This window comes from Blennius ocellaris (genome assembly GCF_963422515.1).
Source record: "Blennius ocellaris genome assembly, chromosome: 6".
In the NCBI taxonomy this organism is placed as follows: domain Eukaryota; kingdom Metazoa; phylum Chordata; class Actinopteri; order Blenniiformes; family Blenniidae; genus Blennius; species Blennius ocellaris.
The window spans coordinates 28,593,599-28,611,870 of NC_137655.1; the positions used below are offsets into that span (position 1 = coordinate 28,593,599).

General features: G+C 40.2%; 1 protein-coding gene across 1 annotated transcript in view; it reads left to right on the forward strand.

Annotated features, from left to right (window-relative positions):
• pdia5 (protein disulfide isomerase family A, member 5) overlaps positions 1 to 18,272 on the forward strand; it is a 147,415-nt gene that overhangs the window by 28,429 nt on the left and 100,714 nt on the right. Inside the window, exons 2-3 of the mRNA XM_080498412.1 lie at positions 9,452 to 9,578; positions 14,679 to 14,766. Of these exons, the coding sequence (XP_080354538.1) occupies positions 9,452 to 9,578; positions 14,679 to 14,766 (215 nt within the window). The remainder of the gene's footprint in view (positions 1 to 9,451; positions 9,579 to 14,678; positions 14,767 to 18,272) is intronic.

Sequence of the window (18,272 nt, forward strand, 5' to 3'; positions counted from 1 at the left end):
GGCGGAACTAGACCAATGGGTGTTGCTCAAGCCCAGCATCGAGATCGATCAACTGGTTGCTTAGCAGCCTCACATTTGACATGGCCGCGGGCCGAAGTGTGTGAATATAGTGAGACCTGGTCAGGAGAAATCAGACATCACAGTGGTTGTGGAGAATGACCTAACCTGCCAGATGGTAATTTTCACACTGAAAACCATTAGACTGACTAACTTTCCAGAATAAATGTCTGTTCTTGGTTGAGAATTTTGTGAAATACTTTTCCAAATAAAGGTGGCTTCTTGACCAGTGCAACTTGCATATGTTTTTTTTCCTCTTCATAACGCATTTTGACTGGTGTGACGTTTGCCCTGGAGCGACTTACAGTCTGGAAAATACGGTCATTGAGATAATCAGAAACTACATGGTTTGGTTTGGCATATCCCAGTCAGCATCCATGAATTCAAATAAAATGCACATGCAAGGGTGCAGAGGACATTTGCACTCACAAAACGAAACAGGGATTTGCCATGATGACAGCAGATTTTAAACAATATGCATACTGAGAGTCTTTGCCAGTGTGCTAGTTATTATGCTGAGCCATGCTAGCTATGGCACCCATGCTTGAGGTTCCTGGTGTACAAAACTGAAGCTTGGCAAAGTTTCACCGTTAAATCCATTGCTTGTGTGTTCTTGCATGTTTTTATCATCTTTAGAAAGGTAAAATTCATGTCTGTATTAAACCAGATTTGTCTGTGAAACCCTTTTCCAAATAACAGCCGTGTTATACAGGGGGTAGTCTCACATTTATACCAAATGGTACTTTCATTTATCATATCATTCGAATGCACTCTGCAGTAAACGGCCCCACTGCATTTATGCCCTCTGTTATAGCTGCTCCTGCGTTGGCTTGGCAGTGATACAAATCCAGTGTAAATCATGAGTGGTGTAGTAATGCTGCTTCTCAATGGGCCTGTCACTTTGAGTGCTTTGTCGGGAGACACTGTCAGTACAGTCTAGTTATTTCTATTATTGTGCGTCTGTCACTGGAAGATGACACTCCTCACTTGGATTTTATGGCAGCCACCAGCCACGTTGGCTGGACGACAGCATTATCCTCATGTGCTTTCCTGCCGCTGATCTGCTGGCTGGCTACAAACTGTGGAATGGATTTCCTAAAGGGAGGCGGGTCTCAATGAGACATGGAGTAATGAGTCAGGAAATCCATTCCACAGTTTGCAGCCAGCTGGCAGGAGAATGTAGTAGCACTGTGCTATCCAACTTTTCATAACTTGTTGCTGTTTGGATGGATTTTACACTCAAAACACTGCAAAGCAACACAGCAACATGGATGTTTGCAAATCAACACGGCAACATGCAATGTTTGCAAAGCAATACAGCAATGTGCAATGTTTGCAAAGCCGTTTTACAGCCAGGCGTTGCTCTGCCACCAGGCATCGCTGTTTTAAAATGCCATCTCTCCGAGGAGAACGGCACTGACCACAGCATCAAAACAATGAAAAGCAGCTCCTCTGCTGTAGCAGGCGATTCACACCTCCACAATAAACTCCCTGAAAATAGTCCCAATGGTTGGAGCTATGGAAGCGAATGTGGCTCAAAAATTATTTTGAAATGTATTAACAGAAATATTTTCACTTTCAGATTAAACTGCATTTTTTTTGACTCATAAATAAAAATTAATGATCAATCCAAACTACACTTTCTTATACATGGCTGCTTATTCTTTGACTTAATTAAAATGAAAAAATATATTGGGTTTAAGTTTACATTTTCAAAAGATGCCCTTGCAAATAGTGACCAAATAATTTTGCCCATGTGACTCACCAAACACACCAAAAAATGCAGAAGAAGACGGAGCACATAGAACTTTAGAAGTAGATCATTCTCGTTCTCTTGGTCTATGGCCCTGCTCTTCCTGCTGCTCACATCATGCAGTTCGACAGGAGCTTGTAGTCCGTGATTATTGTGGTTATTTGATGACATCACGGACCGTGGCGGGGGGAGGAGAGGGCAATTACATCATCTTTTTTCCACAGATGATCGTTTTTGCCGACACGAGCTGGGGTTTTAAAATGTCCCCACTCTGGGATCCCTGTTCAAAATGACCTGCTTTCACACTTCTAATACCGCCTCATGTTGGCAACAGGCCAGAAACAGCTTGTTTAGGTGAACCAGTTTCCTGGTGTGGACGACCCCTAATTCTGTCAGCAGCGGACACATTTTTTTTTAACCCCGATTCCTTTGGCTTCTATGTATTCTGTTGTCACATTCATCCATCCAATCAGAGCACATATATATGCTTGCACTGGTAATATGATTGTTGGTATTTGTTAAATGATTATTTCTAGAAATGACTTCTGTGCAAAGTGTAGCGTTTGCAGATTTACATCAGTCTCACCCCTGAGGAGCATCAGACTGGGAATTAAAATGAGGAAAGGACTTTTGACAGGTGCTTATTTTCATTCCAGGTGATATCACACACCAGGCTGGTGTTTGGTGTCTAATGTGATTCTCTGCAGACACAATGAAGGGCTTTGGAATGAGTAGTGATGGCACAGACACGATTAGAATGCAAGTAAATACTTCCTTATGTCTGAAATGTAATCAATGTGGGGTTTTCACCATTAGTCGCTTTCGGTTAAAGTACAAATCTTTCATTTTTGTTTCATATGAATAGTTTCACAGCATTGGCTCACCTTTCATTAGTGAAGTCGAAAGAGAACATGAGACTAATGATGCAGATGTGTCCTGTTGCTTTCTTTGAAGACAACGTCTGTAAAGGCTGATAATGGAAGCAATGTTTTGTCTTATTTTCACTTGTATTAGAGGATGCTAAACGGGTACCTTAAGCTCTCGTGGAGATTTCATCATCATTTTTTAAATTATTTTCAACCTTGCTAGGTAATTGACTACTTACAGGGACTGGAAAACACAGTAGGTATAAAATGACCATGGTGTTTTATGTTTTGCACAAGGCCTTGTACGATAATCAGTAAATCAATGAACTGAAAGATATGCCTCTATAGATCGCCACATTGCCACGTGGAAACAAACACACATGCAGTTTGTTAACTTTGATTAACTTTTGAAGTTAATACTGTAATAAAGAGTTACACCTCATTGGAGCCACGGAGTAAAAAAAACATTTTATATACATATATATATAAATATATATAGCATGTGGAAATTAGATGATAACAAGCCATTAAAAGGCTCATTATATGGCTAAAGAAAAAAATCCTGCTTTCATTTACAGTAGTATGTAGTTTGTTTAGTAGTTACTGATGAGCCAAAAGTATTGCTTCATTATAAATAAGTTCTGTGGCACGTCTCATAGCGCAGCCTCATGCATCCTCTATTCATGCATCCTCTCTATTTTCAGTATTCATATTCAGATTCAATATTCAGTTCGAGACCAGTACATATTTCTTCGGACGAGTACACATTTCCGATGGCCAGTCTGTGGGACTGATATTTTCGATCCAACATTCTGAGATTTCAGATCCATGAAGCCTCGTCTGCTTTACTGTTACCTGCCGGCTGCTCTGCTAGAGAAGTTAGCATTGCAGCTAACCAACCTTTCATGACGTGGATGTTTGCAAAGCCGTTGTCCAGCGAGGCGAACGCTTTACCACCAAACGTCACCTTCAGCTCGCCGAGGAGAATGGCGCTGATCACGGCATCAATACAGCAGCTCCTCCGCGCCGTAGCAGGCGATTCACACCTCCGTGAAGCTGCGTCATACTCCGCCCTAAACCTACTAAAAATAGTCCCAATCATTGTGTTGCGTTAGAGCTGGAAACACTGCAGTTTGTGCTGCGTTGCTAAATCATTTCTCCAGAAATTAATAAAGTGATTCTGAGGTTTTAAAGAGAGAACTAGTTTATTATGAGATGATGTCATGCAGACCCCCACATTGTCCACATGGAAGTAAAATACTTTGTACTGCTTCCTTTTCTCACCTTATACAAACCACAAGTTGCCTTTTGAGAGAATACATGCAAACATTCCTCCATTTATTACTTTGCTGTAGCGAGGAGTTTATTACAGCCAACATTAATGATAATAATAATATTAAAGCAAACAGGGCTGTGGTATCAGAATAGTATCAATATCTGTAGATATCCACATTTGGGTATTGGGATCAAATCGGAACTGAAAAAACATGGATCAGTGCTTCCCTACTGCAATGTAAGTGAGCAAGTTCCTGAAGTGGTCCAACAATCAGACACATGAAATAATAACATTTAAATGTTCATGAATTGTGTTTCAATAATTGTTTTCAAAATATTTTAGTGACAAAAAGCTGGATACACATTTTGTCAGTTTGTGTTTGACATCACTGGACTCTGTCATTCATCAGTTTTGTGTATTTTCATTGGTGTACTCTGGTCACTGAATAATATCATTTAATGTATGATATTACAATACATTTTTAGTCTAAAACTCATAATTTTTTCTCTAGTATTCTTTATTTCATATAAAAATGATAACAACTGGAGAACTTCAAGATGTTGTTGCATGATGTGCAGAAGCCTTTGCCTAAGTAAAAGTGCAAAAGCCAATGTAACCCCCCCAGCAGCAGGCAGGTGATGAGGGAGACGGGGGGTGACTACATCCTGAACCGGCTTTCTAGTTTTTTGCCATGTACCATAAGGGAAGAAAACTCTTAAGATGATGCACCTGCAAGACAAAATGTAGTATTTAAAAAAATATAAATTGTTATTTCTCTGATGGTCATTTTAATATAGCATGAAACTGATTTTGTTTAGCGATACGTATTTCACTGGGTGCAGGACTAGTGCAACCCATGGCTCATGAGTCCGCTTGACGAGTGGGGGGAAAAAATTAAGATCCATCCCTGTAAAGAATCTCAGAGATTAAATGATCTCGTTCCTTCACGTGATTATTTTCTCTATGGCCACTCCAGGGCTTTGTGCAGTCACTTGCTATACCGTTATTTCGGGTCAAAAAAAAAAAAAAAAAGATGAGGCAACAAGATGCCGTCGATCATTCAGCTTAGTTTTCATGTTCCACTCTAATATCCTGATAGCAGCGTAGTTTATCATGTTTGATGGAAGTTTTATTGACCAGATGAAAACATTGCGCTGCCGTCCACCACAATGTTTAAGACAAAACATGGAAGCACGGAGACTTGAAAGTGGGCGGAGTCTTTGGTGGAGTGTTAACCTCACTGTTAACTTTGACGGCGACTTTAGCTAACGGGATGACTAACCATGTTTGAACAACGCATTTTTAATGGTTGGTTAGCTAACGGCGGGTTAAGGATTTAACGGGTGGTTTGGGCTTAACCAGTGGTTAAAATAACCCAGTTTTGAACAACCGGGTCCTGGGTGACAAGAGGATTCACTCTGTCATCAGCTTCAACACCAGAGCGCATTGCTTTAATTGTAGAATGGAGTGACGCATTCTATCAATCTAGAGTCCTCGAGTCTGCGGATTCTGTGAGAGAATACACACACACACACACACACACACACACACACACACACACACACACACACACACACACACACACACACACACACACACACACACACACACACACACACACACACACACACACACACACACACACACAGAGTGCAGACAGGCCGAGGTACTTTAGTAAAAATTAGGAGAAAAACGCCAAATACCACTGTTGCCGTGGCCCCGGTGTGAGAATATTTGGGCTTCAGACTGAATGAGCAAGGTGAGCCTACCAACATGTATGAAACAGTTTGCTGAATTTGTGGCAAAAAAACAAGACATTAAACTTGCATGTTGCCTAAAACATAACCACCTGACCTAGTTTTCCAGCGGGGAGTTTCTATTGTTTAATATCATTTATTGTTTTGAGTGTGTGGTTTTATATTTGAGTGGTTTTTTTCTTAACAGAGTCGAGGTCTTTTATTGTTTATGGTTGTGATTTTTGTGCAGGTTTTTGTTTCTATTTACATTATTTAAAAGGCCTTGACATTATAATTATAATGGTAAAAAAGGAGAAATAGTTTATTGCATTCAGAATGGTATACTTGAATTATGACATATGGGGTAATTGTGGGTAATTTGGTCTCAACGTTCTTTTTTCAATATTAATTTTTATCCCCCGCCGTGGCTGATAGGCCCCGAAAGGGGATCTTGAAACAGTCTCCGTACGTCCGTCCGTCCGTCCGTCCGTTCGAACGTTTCTACCTATATCTCGGCAACCCCTGGGCCCACAGTGACCAAACTTCACATGTGGATACATCTCAGAGGGGGAAGGGATACTATGGTGACCTTGACCTAATTTGCATATTAAGTAGGTCACAGGGTCACGAAGTGCTTAAAAACACATTTTGGACTCTGGAAGCCTAGGTTTTTGAGCTAGGGCTCTGAAATTGTATACACACACGATACACACTCCAGGGATAACCTCCAGTACACCAAGTGACCTGACCTTGACCTTGAAGATTGGTAGGGTCTGAAGTTTGCTCGTCATGGTTGCACAATACATGTATTTTCATATAAACATTTCTCCTCATTTCTCAGCAGTTCCTGGGCCCACAGTCACCAAACTTCACACATGGACACTCCACCTGGGGAGAAGGGGCACCATGGTGACCATGACCTCATTTGCATATCAGGTCACAGGGTCACTAAGTGCATAAAAACACCTTTTGGGCTCTGGAGACGTATTTTGACATAGCTTATGAAGAAGACCTTTCAGATTCTACATAATGATCTACTAGGACCCATGGAACACCCTCTAGTGTACCAAGTGTGCTGCCTTAGAGCTGCTTTGTGAGGAAATATAAAGCCCTCCGGCGGGGGATTAGCCCAGCAACGGCCTTCTTGTTTATTTGGGAACAGTGACGTGCAGCAATGCTTTACATATATTGAGTACTATACTTCCATTTTTATATGTACAGTATACACAACTGAACAGACAGACAACATCCCCACACCCTCTTGAGCACAGGGTAAACCCAAGGAGAATCACAACCAGTAATATTAGACACGGTAAGTCAATACAAAAAAAAAGCCATATTTAAGCCTAGGAAAAGTAGATTTTACACACATTTGCAAATCACTTTAAATGCATGCAGCCATGATTTTTGAAAGTAAATGGAATGGTTGAGGAGTTCAAGTAGTCTCAGGTAAAGTCCTGGGTTTGCCTAATTGAGTCAAGATGGGATTCCAGATAGAATAAAATGTTTCTTTGTACCACCTGAGTGAGTATTTTATCTGTTCTAGCTTTCTGTATCACGTCATTCAACCACAGGGATGCATTGGGGGGCTTGTTGATTTATATGCAATAATATTCTTCTGCGTGCCTGTAGTGTTGTAAAGGCAATGATGTTTTTGTGACTTTTGCTCGATATAGAAGTATTTTTATCTGTGATGCCAAATATAGCAGCCATAGCATTGGGTTGAAGGACAATATTAAGTGCCTCTGACAGTGTTTTAAAGATTATAGCCAATACTTTGGCAGGTCAGGACACGACCAGAACATGTGGTTAGCAAGTGAATAATGACGTGTGTCACAGCTAGCATTTATGTTTGAGCATATTCTAGTTGGTTTTGCTTTGGATAAGTCCACCTGTAGTGCGCATTGCCAGGAGCCCTCTTCTATGTCCTCCCCAAGCTCAGTTTCCCAGTCACTCCTCATCTTCATAAGGGATGAACGATTGAGGGAAGCTGTATGGTCATTTATTCTCCAAATGAGGCTTTTGGAGTTAAAAGAGATGTCTAACATCATCTACAGCCGGTGTTGAGGTTTGGGAAATTCGGTCAATCCACTGAAAAAGGTGCCGGATTTGAAATTACTTAAATAAACTGGACTTTGGGAGGCTAAATTCGCGTGACAAGTGGTCTCAACATTCTTTTGACAATATCGTTTATCAGCAATAATTTGTTGGACAATACACCATCCAGCAAAATTAGTTATGGTCACAGACCTATGTTGCACAGAACTACATTAATGCCACACTGCTTACTTTCAAGATCATAGTTGGAGTGAATTCTACACAGTTCGTCTTCACTGAGGCGGCCTTGATGTACCACTGAGCAGAATAAATTCAAATCGAGCCAACCATCTCTTCTTCAACCTGATTCCCAGCTCTCAGTCCCATTTGGATCTTCTTGTGTATGGTGTCCCCAAATAATTGTTCTTTTGTTTTTGTCTTTTTGATAAATTACTAGGGATGAGCGAATACACCACTATCTGTATTTGTTCAACCATCTATATGATCTGTACCTGTATCTGTACTCTGGAGCGGGCAGGGTCTAAACCGGAAGCAGGCGTTTTCAAGTGAAACTGGGGCTTAAATCGGTACATTATTTTAAGTCCGAAATTGGTATGGAGTGATCAGAAGTTGCTTGATTTATTGTTAATTTGAAAACTATTTACAGAACAGCCTCAGAATTGAGATTCAATGTTTTATATATAAAAAACTATATACAGTATATAAAGCTTTGTAATATTTATAATATATTTATTTTTATGAACAGCCATATACAATAACCATTAATATAGGCTACTTTGTGTGTTCAGCTATATGTGTGTATGTGTGTAAGTGGTCTTTAAGACTGTTTATTTTGTAATGATGTGTGTGAACCTGGTGATTCATGTAGACATCCAGTGGTGGCAAATGGGGAAATAATGTCAACCTTGTTCACTATATTCTTCTCAAAAGCTCCACGTTCAGAACGAGCAAAGTTTTCCAACTGACTTTACACCACCAGCCAAACTAAGAGCAGGCGGTAAAAAAAAAAAAAAACCAGAGTGGAGTGACCGACGCAACACGAGCCATTTTCAGCTCTGTCTTGTCAAATGCACCATGTACGTTACGAAACAAGTTCACCAAGTAACTTTAAATATCATACAAACCGAAGTCGAGGCGAGATGAAGAAAACCTAAGGAGTACTGAAGGGAGCAGTTGTCACTCTCTGTGTGTAAGAGCTGCCTGTGGAGATGTGTGTCGGCAGGGGCAGGCTCTGTGTGTGACTGGCCAATCACAGAGCGGGAAGACAGTCTGTTATCAAATGACGATTTCCATTCAGCACGAGCACGGATATTGAGGAGTTTTACTCGTATTATGCTCGGACTTGTATAAAATGCATTATCCGTACCGGATACTCGTCTGAAACGAGTATCTGGCTCATCCCTATAAAGTACTCATGTTTCCCTTTTTTAGTAAGTATTTGTATGGAAGCGTTTCCATGTTGACTTTATAGAAAGAATTTCAAAATAATCAAAATTACATATCTGAAGTAAGATAATCCCATAATCTGCATTTTTATGGTGTGTAAATAAAGGAATCACATATTTGACATTTTTGACCTCAATACTTGGGCCATATTTTGTCTGGTAATGATAAATGTTTCCTTGCCATCCTCGATGCACTATGTTGGCATTTCAGCAAAATCCAAAACCTCACGTAAAACTTGTCTTTCTGTGTGTTTCACCAGGTGTGGATGCTCTCGGCGCTGGAGGCAGTGAAGGTGTCGCCCCTCATAGAGCGAGTCAGCGATCACAAAGACTTGAAGAAGCTGCTGAGGACGAGAACCAACGTTCTGGTGCTCTACACCAAGACAGGTTGGAGAGAGCCCACTCACACTGAATATAAACACCACTATACAAATGAGCTGTTGGGGTAAATCTGCTGCCATACATAGTTCTACTGGTCTATTTATAGCAGAATACATCTCTCACTGTGAGAGGAAGAGGTGGGAAAAGCAGTATTCCTAGATAGTTGTATTATTAGCTCATGAATAAATTTTGCATCATCTCTATGTCTCAAACCACGCGTCGGTGTCATTGTGATTTACTGGTCGCAGATGTCATGCAAACCGGCACCATATGCTAGCATGTTTTGAATGTGTCATACATTAATTGCCTTGAGAGAGTTTTGTGGTCAGAGAAACATGAGTTTGCTTTTGTTGGACTGGAACCCTACAACAAGTGTGCAGGTATTCTCCTCTTATTCCCCTTATCCATAGTTAGTCAAATCAAACAGGGAGCACAACATTTACAAGCTATTCCTAACAACTTAACATCATTATTATATTTTATCCAAATTCAGTCACCAGATTTTTAACAGCTTCTGTAATATAATAATCAAAAAATGAGTGCATTTACTTGTCATACACCATAGGTGTCAAACACATGTTAGTTCCAGGACCACACACAGCCCAGTTTTATCTTGAGTGGACTGTACTGGTAATGCATTGCCATGATGTCCTTTAAATTTAGACTCAAATCCACACGAACCAAAACCATCTTTTTTTCACCCTGGCGCTCTAAAATCTCCATCCACACGTCGCTATGATCACGGCTGAACACGATGCCTAAGGACATGTAGTACACATGCCAGGCCTTTAGGGTTGCTGGTCACTAAACACTGCCGTGGGGTGTGGGAGTGTGATGACATCATTGTTTTTCCACAGATGATTGTCTTTGCCGTCCACACCTCACAGCCGAGCTAGGGTTTTAGAATCTCCCCACTCCTAAAATGCCGCCTTGTGTGGATGATCGACCAAAAACGGCTCGTTGAGGTGAACCAGTGTTCTTGTGTGGACGGCCCCTTAGAGTTTTTATTTTTTGTGGTGCAGAATATACGTGATAAAACTGTTCATATTTTCACAAAACCAAACAGAGAGCAATAAAATGGATAAGAAATGTGCATGTCCCATAGTATGATTATATGAGGAGGTGAACATTGAGAAGCTTACGTCACCAAGCTCAGTCTTCATAGAAACATGAACCATGTAAAGGAGCATGAACACTAACACTAATAATTATGATGGATTAAACTTAAATTTTGGTGTGTAAGACCTTATGACTCGCCCTTTTTAACGTGCAAAAATACCCTTTGTTTTATTAGAAAACAATATTATAACCATTCAGCTTCAACACATAATTTATCCAATTTAAAGACAGTTGTCAAGGTTGAGATCAGGCGTGTCAAACGCATTTTAGTTCAGGGCCCAGAAACCGACTAATTTGATCTCAAGTGGCCTGTATCGGTGACATATTGGCATAGTAACCTTTAAATTTAAACCTTAAAATTTTTCTTTGTTGTGGTGCAGAGTATCCGTGATGGAAATGTCTAAAATTTTGCAGAAACCAAACAATTACCGAAATAATATTTCTCAACATAGTCGGTTTTAATGAAACTTAAAGCGGCAAAATGGAAATGTCCTAAAATGTTCCTGTATACCTGTTGCATTCTGGCTTTTTTTACAAAATCACCTTGACAGCATGGCTTTAAGCAAGGAAGTTGTGAGCTTTCATGCCAATATCTCTGCTTGGATCTCAGCATTGTGGTATGTCCTTCAAGTACTCAAGAAATTTGCCATAAAAAATCAAATCAATGGTTTCTTTGAAATATTTACAGTTTGCTTGGTGGTTTGGCTGGATTGGAGCTTCTTGCAGGCTGATTTTCTTATCCAACTTATGTGATGAATATTAACTTCCAGTTGCTACTAATCAATTTAACATCGCATTTTTGTGTTTCCAATTTGTACTTTTTCTTTCCTAATATTACAAAGGTTGTTCTGTGCAGGTTTAACCTGCAGCTTGCTTTGTGTCTCATCTCAGTAATAAGCTCTCATTTCACAGTTACACAATATGGCCAATATTGTATTCCTTTCCTCACTTTTGGCAAACCCTTCTGGCCCACTGGTTGCATTCAATTTCATTTGCATTTATACGTTTCGGGGGAGTGAACTGAAGTCGGTAATCTTGTAGAAACAGCTGGCTGTTGGATTCTTCTTTTCAAAAGACCCTGGTCAGCAGTGTACCTGGCTGGTTTTCCACTCTGGACAAATTATCTCCCTACTTCTCGTCTCCTCACATTGATTTCTTTTCTTGAGTAAACACTGCTATGCCCTGTTTCTTTCTTATCACTGGCCTCTGCACTTAGTTATGCCTCCCTCTTGTTTTGGTCAATGTCCATTCAGATGAACAAAAATAAAGTCACATTTTTTACCTGTATGTTTCCAATTGTAACGTTTTTGAAAATGGCAATATAAGCAAAGTAAGGTCTGAAAGGATGGTTATATATGTTCATCAACAAATTGTTTTTGCATTTTCATTTCAAAAAAGTTCTATGTTGATAGGGCAATGTATTGAAAACAATGTCCGTTTACACGGAAACATGAGAAAAGCTGAAAACTTAGTTTTCATGTAAAACCACTAATGGGTGCACTTGTTTGTTTTTGTAATGAAACCACGCATGTGCACACAGAGAACGATACACTATAAATATGTATAATGGGAGAACACAACCAAGTTGGATTGCTAATACGGTGACTGTCAAACTGCCAAGTCCCAGGAGAATATGGACTGGGAGTCATGACACTCTGGATCCTGCCATGTTTGTTATTGTCCATGTGCAGAACAACTATTCACCACTGCTGTGGTGCACATGCCCAGTAGCAGTGTTTTCCACATGTTTCCACAGAAACTGAATCGTAGAGTTTTTGACAAGATGAGTTTTCAGTGTCTCCGAGAAGAGCTGTCGTATAAACAAACTCCCCAAAAATTAGAGAAGTTTTCAAGTTTTTATCTTGAAAAGGTAGTGTATAGACGGGGCCTTAGTGTTTGTATAAAATACCTTGAGTTTTATAGGCATTAGATCTTCTGTATGTAATGCCTGAAAGCTATTGACTGGACTTTGAATTGTCACACTCAGAACTGTTCAGGAAATCCTTTCAGAAGATGTACATGATTAATGGCAGAAAAACATGGTGGAGACTCAGCAGAAGATTTTTCATTCTGTGACTTAAAGAAAATCTATTAAATGAGCAAAATAAAGGAATTTTCTGTATGCTTGTTGATTCTAACTTTTGTCGTACATGGAAGAAAACTTAGAGAGCCGCTGTTTACTGAGTCTTCAATTAGCCTAAACATTACCTGAAGTGGTCTCTGTTACTATTTCACTAAACTCAATTTGCACTGAAGGCAGAATGCCTCATTGATCCAGAACTAACTTAACATGAAAAATGTTTAACTGAGACTTATGTTAGCATTAGTTTGTTTTCACCGTAGCTGTGTATAGCGTTAGCGTCTTCTCAGGCCACATCCACACGAGCCAAAATCATCTTTTTTCTCCCCAGTGTTCTAAAAAATAAAACTCTGTTCTAAAAAAAAAAAACTCCGTCCACATGTCACTATGAACATGGATCAACACGAGGCTTCAGGACATGTAGTACACATGCCAGGCCATGAACGGTGCTGTGACTCACCAAAAACGCAGAAGAAGACAGAGCACATAGAAATTTTGAAGTAGATTCCTGCTCATGAACCTGTATATAACTCTGGTTCTATAGGTCTATGGCCCTGCTCCTGATGCTGCTAGCATCAGTAGCTTCTGCAGTGCCACCGGAGCTTGTAGTTCCTGATTGTTGTGGTTATTTGGTGACATTGCAGACCGCAGTGTGGAGGAGAGGGGGATTGATGACATCATTGTTTTTCCACAGACGATCGTCTTTGCCGTCCACACCTCACAGTCAAACCGGGGTTTTAGAATTTCCCCACTCTGGGCCCGTGTTGGAAAAAAAATTTTGGGCTTCTAAAACGCCGCCTCGTCTGGATGATCGGCCAAAAACAGCTCGTTTACGTGAACCAGCATTCTCATGTGGACACCCCCTCAGTATCATTCGTTTAGATAGCTGTTTCTTTAAAGAAGTCCTAACATCAGGATTACAAAGCATCTTCAATCTTTCATGTTTTCGACATTGTGCATGAATATCATGTCATATTGCTTTTGTTGTAACAATAGTTGTGTTTACATGAGAAATGATCAAGGTATTATTGTGCATAATAAGATATTGTCACTCTTTCCCATTAAACATTAACAATTAAGAACCTGTTCGAGGAAAACCTTTCTCCTGCTCTGTGCACGGTAATAAAGTGAATTAGCAGATGTATCTCGGTGAGCTTGACTCGGGGGAGTCATGCCAGTGCCCCTAAATATAGTCTTGGCCTGGAGCATTGGGAGGAATTGTACTATTTGTGCAGTGAATAAAACACTTTTAGTTTCAGGGGAGTATAAGAATGATAAATAGTGTTTCACAAGAAGTGGAATATTACACTTTGTTTATATTACTCAAAGGAATCTGCTTTGCTTGCCATATCTGATGAAAATCAGTAATATCACAGCTTGTGTTGCAGTATCTGGTACAGTTTGTCACACTAGTTTCTAACACGGGAGCAAATTGTACAGCTCAGCCATATTTTATCCCCAACACAAGTGTTTGTACAATTCTCCAGAGGTGTTAAACTCTCCACTCCTTTGTTGAATGAGTTCACACATGATGTTCATAATAGATGGAAGTACAGTTGTGAGCAGCAGCAGTAAGCTGGAGTTAATTTGAACATACCTGCTGTGCTGCTCTATTTACTTAAATGTGCTTCAGCAGCGACTGAGTCTTTGTGTCACCATATAATCCTTCCATCTCCTGCCCAGCCACACTATTGTGAGATGTTGAAAGCTGATGTAACTTAAGCACCTCCCTAAAACCTTCTCAAATGGTCTTCCATCACAAACGCAGTGATCTCTTCCCTCTGCTTTAGAATTAGACACTGAGGTCCACTGTAACTCAATTCCTCCTCACTGTCTTTGACATGACAGTGTCCTCTGTGTCCTGGCCACAAGGCTGACTATGGTTCATTCTGTCCATCTGTCTGCAGCTACATCGGGTGACTCCCACCTAAAGCTGCTGTCCAATGTCGCCCAGACAGTAAAGGGCCAAGGGACCATCGCCTGGGTCAACTGTGGGTAAGTAATGGGACGGTTTAAGAAAACACTTTTGAAGACTTCTTGTCTATTCACTCCTTCAGGACTACTTGTCTTTCTCAAACATTACAGCCTCTTTTGTCCAAGAAATTTTGTGACAGCAGTTATAAAGGCGGAGCAATTTACTCCTCTCAAGAAGGTCTTTACTGTCATCAATCTGCACAATTGATAGCTTTTCCACTGGAGTGTAAATGGCCTTGTTCCAGTGGCTCTATTGTGCGCGCACAATTTGACAGGAGGCAGCCTACTTATTAGAGCGATTGAAGCTCTGGGGCTAATGTGTGGCATCTCGTTATACCATTTAGTTCTTCCCTCTCCTTTTCAAGGTTTTTATTGTGAGCATTTTTTTTTCTCAGAAGGATAAATAAATGGTAACAAAAGCACTTGCTGATTGCTGCCTGGTTCTCTACTGTGAAGAATCCAAAGGATGCTGAATTGTTTTCTTTTTACGTTTGACTCAAAAATGATTCCCATTTTTTGACATTTTCCCATCAATCTCCACCAGTGATCCATAATAGCAGAGTGGAAGCTATTTTTAGGCTTGCTAAAAATGAAAAGTTGAAAGTTCTACTTATGAAAGTGCTTGTCAATGGGAAGTAGGCAGGAACTGATATGCAGGGGTCTTCACACTCGGAGAATGTCAAACTTCTCTGGAGCCGTGTTTACACAACATTTTCAAGTAAAAACGGAAAACTTTCTTGCTTTTTGCGTATCCGTTTACGCATCAATCGTGCTTGGAGCCTCTCAAAATGCAACTTTATGATAACGGCTCTTAAGGTGGAACTTTTTGAAAATTCTCAGTGTCTGTCTCCATGTAGACAGCAGGAACGTTGCTACTGGGCTTTTGCACCACAGCGATAGTAATTGCTTTTGTGTCATGACTCCCTGTCCATATTCTCCTGGACTTGGTAGTTTTATTTTGACAGTCACCATAATAACAATCCAACTTGGTGGTCTGTCCACTAGAATGTCTATGTTCTCCCAGCATTAATGTTTAGAGTGTACTGTTGTCTGCAAGCATGTGTGTGGTTTCATTACATAAATGACCACCAGTGCCAACTCGTGGCCTGGCTTGCTAACTACATTGTTTTCAGCATTCCTGCCATTTTTGTGGAAATGGACATCGTTTTCAAAACGTAGCAGCGTTTATGCAAAACTTCTGAAATGAAAACGATAAAACTCACTTGGATCATTTTCACATTAATGGGGTCGAAAACCACTCTTGTGCTTTTGCCTGTATTCATCAAATCAGGTTTACTTCTACTTAGTTTTAGACTTTTGTATGTTTAACTAGGGGTATGTAAAATGTGACTGGGGGGGGTTACTTTTCTGGAACCAAAAGAGCAGGTACAGTAAAACCTGTGATGGAGAGACGCCTAAAATCCAAGGGCAAGTGTTCCCTGAAGACAGGTGTCTTCTCTTCAGAGGGACGGGTCACGAGGACAAATTGTAGGACCAGTTGATATTGAACAAACCAAATATCAAATATGTTATGATTATTTAAAAGCACATAACTGAACCAATACAAAATGGATACAACATAAATACATATATACAGTGATATGAAAAAGTTTGGGCACCCCTGTAAATTTTCATGATTTTCCTTTATAAATCATTGGTTGTTTGGATAAAAAAAATCCCAGTTAAATATATCTTATAGGAGACAAACACAGTGTTATTTGAAAAGTGAAATAAAGTTTATATGATTTACAGAAAGTGTGCAAGAATTATTTAAACAAAATTAGGCATGTGCATAAATTTAGGCATCACAAAAGAAAAATGACTCAATATTTTGTGCATCCTCCTTTTTCAGAACTCACAGCCTTCTGAAACATTGTGTTGTTGTAATAGCAGGATTACTATTGCAACAACACATCATCAGTAGGGTAAAACTAACCTGTCTCACGACGGTCTAAACCCAGCTCACTTTCCCTATTAGGGAACGTGAGCTGGGCTTTAGGAAGCCTGGGCTTTAGGAAGCCTGTTTAGGCTTCCTAAAGCCTAAACAGGCTTTAGGAAGCGTTTCGAGGCTTCCTAAACAGGCTTTAGGAAGCCTCGAAACGCTTCCTAAAGCTTCCAATTAGGGTCTGGATTCTGGTGGAAGGTATTTTGGATTTTGATTTTAATACCTTTAGCACTAATTATTGGAACTCAAAATTGGTTTGGTAACCTCAGTGACCCTTGACCTCCATACACAGGTGAGTCCAATCATGAGAAAGGCTATTTAAGGAGGTCAATTGTAAGTGTTTCTCCTCTTTGCATCTTCTCTGAAGAGGCAACATGGAGCCTCAAAACAACTCTCAAATGACCTGAAAACAATGATTGTTCAACATCCTGGTTTAGGGGAAGGATATAGAAAGCTCTCTCAGAGATTGAAGCTCTCAGTTTCAACTGCGAGGAACATTGTGAGGAAGTGGAAGACCACAGGCACAGTTCTAGTTAAGGCTCGGAGTGGCAGACCAAGGAGAATCTCAGATAATCAGAGGGCAGGATGGTGAGAACATCACAGTCAACCCACAAACCAGCTCCAAAGACCTGCAACATCAACAACTGCAGATGGTGTCACTGTGCATCGTTCAGCTATTCAGCGCACTTTACACAAGGAGATGCTTTATAGAAGAGTAATGCGGAAAAAGCCTTTTCTCTGCACACGCCACACACGGGGTCGCTTGAGGTCTGCTAAAGCACATTTAGACAAGCCAGCTTCATTTTGTTATTTATTTATTATTTGGGCATAACTAGGGGCGTTATGCATGGCGGAAAAAGAACACAGCATTCCAAGAAAAGAACTTGCTGCCTACAGTAAAATTTGGTGGTGGTTCCATCATGCTGTGGGGCTGTGTGGGTGATTCCCAGTGCAGGGACTGGGAATCTTGTTAAAGTTGAGGGGCGCATGGATTCCTCTCAATATCAGCAGATTGTGGAGAACAATGTCCAGGAATCAGTAACAAAGTTGAAGTTGCGCCGGGGCTGGATCTTTCAACAAGACAATGATCCTAAGCACTGCTCAAAATCTACCAAGGCGTTCATGCAGAGGAACAATTAGAACGTTCTGGAACGGCCATCTCAGTCCCCAGACCTGAATGTTATTGAAAATGTATGGTGATTTAAAGGGAAACCATCAAACCTGACTGAACTGGAGAGGATCTGTAAAGAAGAATGGTCCAAAATACCTTCCACCAGAATCCAGAGCCTAATTGGAAGCTTTAGGAAGCGTTTAGAGGCTGTTAGTTCTGAAAAAGGAGGATGCACAAAATATTGAGTCATTTTTCTTTTGTGATGCCTAAATTTATGCACATGCCTAATTTTGTTTAAATAATTCTTGCACACTTTCTGTAAATCATATAAACTTTATTTCACTTCTAAAATATCAGTCTCCTATAAGATATATTTAACTGGAATTTTTTATCCAAACAACCAATGATTTATAAAGGAAAATCATGAAAAATTACAGGGGTGCCCAAACTTTTTCATATCACTGTACATGT